Genomic DNA, 6,058 nt, shown 5'->3' with positions numbered 1-6,058 from the left:
AGAAATAACTTTGATTAAATTGATTAACCAAATTTAAGTGTGTACATATACAATGAAATTTAGTAATTTCTCTTTATATTCATTTCTCTTTACATCATATATTCATTTCCTTTTGTTGTTGTCCACATTGTTATAATATGCATCACTTTTTTTGGTGAGCAATACAATTTCAATTAGAAACTATAAAAAAAACTTCAATCTCAATAAATTTTAGATAAATGTAATTGATACAGACGCATTAACATATCTATCTTCATTATTCTTTGTGCTTCCCATTCGTGAGTCTTAAGCAATCTTTATTATTTTATTTGTTCTTATAATGGGAGTGGGTCCTAATCCCATAGTCTACCAATTAAAAAAAAATGTATCTTTAAAGACATTAAGAGATATCATTCTCAAGATATTTATTTTTAATTAAATTTATGATTTCAAATTAGATTTGTGATTTAGGTAAAATGGATGCCTTAAAAAACATCTCTCTTAAAATAGACACCTCTAAAATGATATCTCTCCACCTCAATTTGAAAAAAATCTAAATACATATATCAATTTCTTAAAAAAAATTGAAAATTTCTTTTGACTAGGTCATTACATGGTGTCCTTTTTTGAAAATTAAAACATAAAACTTTTCCCTAGAAAGAAAAAAAAAATATAAACTTATCCCTAATCAAGAATCTCGTGGAAATTTCTTGGTTTCACACTGCGTACCAAATTAAATATGACCGCCCCCGCACTATCCACAATTTGTGGTGTCAGTCAAACATACACAGCACTAAACATTAAATACATTATTAAATACAGGAGTCCTTTTCCTAGGTCCGTTTTTAACCGTCAACAAAGGCGTACTGGAGGGAAGCCACTCCACTCAAGAGGAGAAGCTTAAATTTGATGGTTGTATAGTTGTATTTTAGATGTTTCTTTTGATTATTCAAAGGGAAGAGAAGAGGATTTATATAGTAAATTGGATTTTGATGATAATTTTTTATGTTTTAAGTTTTTAAATGATATATCAGATTAAAGACTCAAAATTAAAGAATCTAATGCATCCACGTAATCAAATCCTATGTGCCATGTCGATGCCACCTAGCTTTGAAATTGCACAAATTTAACACCCATAAGCAAAATTGAAGAATCTAATACATCCACATAATCAAATCCTATGTGCCACGTTGGAAATATTGCAATAGTTTATAGTAGAGATTTGTGGTTGTCAGATTGTGTTGACTGACCGGGGTTTAAGCAAAGGAGTCTCCATTTTGTCGAACGGGTAGCTTTCACGTCCAGCAGTCTTTCATAGAGCGAAGACTCCGACCACCTTCCTTCCTTGCTGTGACCCAACCACGGTTAAGCAGCCTAACCTGCAACAGAGGCTCCCTCTACCAATGGCATAACATATCCTAAGACTGTATTTATCGCCTGCCCACCTGCGTACAAACCAGAAGGATCTATGCAGGCTACGATACGGTTACATTAAAATCCTCTTTGCAAATGAATGGAGAGGACAACAAAAATGCACTCATTTTGCCGTGAATTAACACAAACCAGATTCGGATTCAGATTCTTCTTCGCGGTCCTGCTGATATGTTGTTGTTATCTCCGTCTCTGCTCGGCTTTAACGGCGGATGGCATGAGTCTGTTGGAGCTGAAGAAGTCCTTTAGAGCGTATGGACCTTCTAGCCCCTTTTTGGATTGGAACGAGAATGATGCAGATCCGTGCTCATGGACGGGAGTTACCTGCAACTCTAGGTCGGGGCGTGTTACGGCTCTTAATATTAGCGGGCTGTCTTATTGCGGCCCCGGCCCTCTGTCGGAAACTTGCCCCACCAATGTGACCTCTGGCCAGAAGCTTGGCTGCACGGGGACTAACGGAGCCATAGCTGGAGCCGCCATCGGGAACTTGACGGAGCTGCGGGCCTTATCCCTGCCTGCCAATGGACTTGGTGGCGGCATACCTGTTGAGATCGGTAAGTTAAGTTTTTTGCAAGTATTGGAACTGCAAAGCAATTCTTTGACAGGCTCTGTTCCTGTAGAGTTAAGTAAACTGTCTGCCCTGCGGGTGCTTAACCTGGGTTACAATTCATTAGCCGGGGGAATACCTGTTGAGCTTGGAAAATGTTTGAAATTGGAAACCCTAATTTTAGAAGGGAACTTGCTCAACGGGAGCATCCCAGGAACTCTAGGAAGGCTGACCGCGCTTAGGGTTTTGTCTCTTTCATACAACCAGATTGGTGGCCCGATTCCTGTGGATCTTACAAGGGGTTGTAGGTCCCTGGAGCATCTGAGGCTTTCGGGGAATTTTCTGGTTGGTGGGATTCCCCCTCAGCTGGGGAATTGTGGTCGCCTGCAGTCCGTTTTGTTGTTTTCCAACATTCTAGAAGGTAGCATACCCAGAGAGATCGGTCAGCTCTCTATGCTAGAGAGTCTGGATGTTTCACGGAACAGCTTGACCGGAGAGATACCTGCAGAGCTTGGAAACTGCAGGAATTTATCAGTGTTGGTCCTCACAAATTTGCTGGATTTTACACCTGCAAAGGGGCTAAACAGGGATGACATTTATTCTCCTGGGCTAAAAGGGGAGTTCAATATGTTCAGTGGGGCCATTCCCGGCAGCCTTGTGAGACTTCCCCATTTGAAGATTCTTTGGGCGCCCAGGGCAAACATGAATGGTTCCATGCCTGCTGATTGGGGTGACTGTGAGGAAATGCAGATTCTGAATTTAGGCCAGAACTTGATAACTGGTGGGTTCCCAGAAGGTTTGTTGAAATGCAAGAGATTGTTTTACCTGGACTTAAGCTCAAATGGGCTTCATGGAGATGTTCCAGATCAGCTTCCGGTGTCTTGCATGGCACTGTTCAACATCAGTAGAAATTCATTGTCTGGCCCCATTCCTGATTTTGTAAATACTAGTTGCTCCCAGCAAGTGCGTCCGCTATTTCCAAGAAAACAGCTTCCTTTAGGAATGCTGGATGTTTCACTGAGAGAAGATGACCTTGGGTTCTTCTATTCCTCTCTCTTTTACTGTGGTTCTTGGGAAGACAATCTAATTGCAACTACTGGATTTAGGGGTCTGATTGTGTCTCATGATTTTGGTGGGAACAATTTTACGGGCCCAGTTCCAACATCTCTGATAGGGAATGGATTATTAAAAGAGCAGCCATCTTATGAACTCTTTCTTAATGATAACAAACTTGTGGGGAATATTTCAAATGACCTTTTTGCTTCATGTGAAAGTTTACAGAGCTTTTCCCTGAACTTGAATATCAACCAAATTTCAGGAGAAATTAATTCGGAGGGGCTTCTAAACTGCAAGAGTTTGAAGCACTTGGAGGTGACAGGTAATCAGATTGGCGGCCACATACCATCAAAGCTTGGCAGCTTGGAGGGGCTGATGCATCTTGACTTGAGCACAAATTATTTGAAGGGAACTCTACCTCCCCAGTTAGGACAGTTAAGATATCTGCAGTACCTTGCTTTGGCAGAAAACAATCTTATAGGTGAAATTCCAGGAACTATTGGTCAGTTGTTTTCACTAATCGAGCTAGACCTTTCATCAAATGCTCTTACGGGTGAAATTCCTGGAGGTTTGACTAATCTGACACACCTCAGTACTCTTATTCTTGACACAAATAAACTTTCAGGACATATTCCTATAGGTTTAGCAGATTTAACTGCTCTTGTAACCCTGAATGTTTCTTTCAATAATTTGTCTGGATCAATTCCTGTGTTGGGAAAATCAGCAACCTGTGACAATTTTAGAGGTAACAAATATCTCCAGCCATGTGTTGAGTCATTGTTAACATCATCCCCGCGGCCAAGTGCTTCTCTTCCATATGCCTCCTCACTTTCAGATATTTCCAAACCACATCGAAGTAAACTGACCTCTATTGAAATTGCAGCCATAGCTTCAGGTTGTGCTATTTTTTTTGTGGTTGTAGTCCTGGGTCTGGCTTTAGTGTTTGGAAAACGATGTGTAGCCGGATTCTCTCATAATCAGTCTGGAAGAAAAGATATTGTCACCTTTTCATTTGTTGGGTTTGAGCTTACATATGAAAATGTGGTGAGGGCTACTGGAAACTTTAGTGTTGGCAATTTAATTGGCAATGGTGGATTTGGGGCTACCTACAAGGCTGAGTTGACCCCAGCATTGATAGTGGCAGTAAAAAGACTTGCAGTGGGACGCTTTCAGGGGGTTCAGCAATTTCACACAGAAATTAAAACTCTTGGAACTGCACGTCATCAAAATCTTGTCACATTGGTAGGTTACTATGCCAGTGAATCAGAGATGTTTCTGGTCTACAACTATTTGCCAGGAGGCAACTTAGAAAGTTTTATTCATGAGAGATCAAACAGAAATTTTGATTGGCGCATCCTTCACAAGATTGCATTAGACATTGCCCAGGCTCTAAGTTATCTACATGATTTTTGTATTCCTCGTGTGCTGCATCGGGATATTAAGCCCAGCAATATATTACTCGACAATGATATGAATGCATATCTCTCTGACTTTGGTCTGGCCAGGCTTCTGGAGGTCTCTGAAACCCATGCAACAACAGATGTAGCTGGCACTTTTGGATATGTCGCACCAGAATATGCTACAACATGCCGTGTGTCCGATAAGGCAGATGTTTACAGCTATGGGGTGGTACTGCTAGAATTACTTTCTGGTAAGAGGTCTCTAGATCCATCATTTTCTTCTTATGGCAATGGATTTAACATTGTTGCCTGGGCATTGATGCTTCTTAATGGAGGCCGGGCTCGTGAGATTTTTGTCCCAGGATTGTGGGATTCTGGGCCTCATGATGATCTAATAGAGACACTTCATCTTGCTGTTAAATGTACAGTAGACACACTTTCAGCCAGGCCTTCAATGAAGCAAGTCGTGAGGTGTTTAAAACAATTTCAACCACCTTTAAGGAGTTAGTAAATCCTTCAATTTCTTTTCTTGATATCAATGTCAAGGCCCCTTTTAGATACAGTCTTTGTCATTTGTAGTCTAGTGAGGCATCTCACTGGATCTAGGCTTTATTTTCTGGGAATTATTGACCTGAAATCTGTAAAAATTTTGAGAGCCCTTCATTTGTCTTTTTAAACAGTAGATATTTGCCTATACACCAATGATTTTACTGGCCCATGTTTGGCATGCCAATGCCCATAGGGATTTTCTGTTCATATATTGTATTTATTCTACATGATTAATGTTTCTGAATGAAATTCTATTAAAAAAGATGTTTTTGTTCATATTTGTGTTTTTCTCATTATGATTCACACCATTGAGTTTCATGAAGTATGTTTATTTTAAGAAGTACATTTGTCTCTGTAATGTTATTCCTTCTTCTTTGACCTTGTTTTTTTCAATAAATCAAGAGCTGGATGTTGACACCCAATCTGAGATAACCTAAATACAGCTTTTGGTTTTGTTTAGTGGCCCTCTGTGTTTGATAATAGATCTGAAATATTTTAGTTAGGGCTCCATTTGTGCATCTACTAATCTTCATGTCTTGTGCCTATATGTCTTGTTCCTCGTTCCCATGAGAAATTTCCCTGTTTTGTGGCTTTGCCGCTCTTCAAATTTGCTTTCATGGCAACCTGGTGCAAAATGCCTAAGTCTTGCCCTTTATTTCTGCACTTTTCTTATATTTGATCAGTAACTTGTAATGGGTGGTCATCAACATATCGAATGATTTCACTATGCCCTTGTGGTGATTTGTTACTGGTTCCATGAACAATTTGTGTTTGTGGTTAATTGGTCTCTGGTTATGCATTCATTGGCCACAGCCTGTAATCTACATGTTGTTGATGTGGATTCACAACCACCACACACTCAGGATGTGTCTTCTTTTTATTTGAGCAAGGTGATGACTAGTTAGTGGTGTGCACTTCAAATGATTGTGTCAAGAAAGATGTGGCCAATTGTGGTGGATTGCAGGCAAAGTGTGGTTTATGGGTAATGGTTTGGTACCTTTGTTTATGTTTGGCTAGAACTCTTAAACGAAGGATGATGATGGGACATAGTATGTTCTTCCAAGGGACATCTAGCATTACCTGCTGTTTTTTCATT

General features: G+C 40.0%; 1 protein-coding gene across 1 annotated transcript; it reads left to right on the top strand.

Annotated features, from left to right (window-relative positions):
• The first annotated feature begins 1,290 nt into the window (after window positions 1–1,290).
• Window positions 1,291–5,238, top strand: LOC131030983 (LRR receptor-like serine/threonine-protein kinase RPK2). Its single transcript, XM_057961980.2, has one exon. It carries the CDS (start codon window positions 1,493–1,495, stop codon window positions 4,919–4,921), a length of 3,429 nt encoding a protein of 1,142 aa, XP_057817963.2. The 5' UTR covers window positions 1,291–1,492; the 3' UTR covers window positions 4,922–5,238.
• The last annotated feature ends 820 nt before the right edge of the window (window positions 5,239–6,058 follow it).

This window comes from Cryptomeria japonica, chromosome 9 (assembly GCF_030272615.1).
Source record: "Cryptomeria japonica chromosome 9, Sugi_1.0, whole genome shotgun sequence".
Classification (NCBI taxonomy): domain Eukaryota; kingdom Viridiplantae; phylum Streptophyta; class Pinopsida; order Cupressales; family Cupressaceae; genus Cryptomeria; species Cryptomeria japonica.
The sequence above is the reverse complement of the archived record's forward strand: the minus strand, read 5'-3'. Positions and strand labels throughout refer to the sequence as shown.

Bases quoted from the DNA above. Each gene is read 5' to 3' on its own strand.
- LOC131030983 (XM_057961980.2), top strand. From the start codon at position 1,493: ATGGAGAGGACAACAAAAATGCACTCATTTTGCCGTGAATTAACACAA.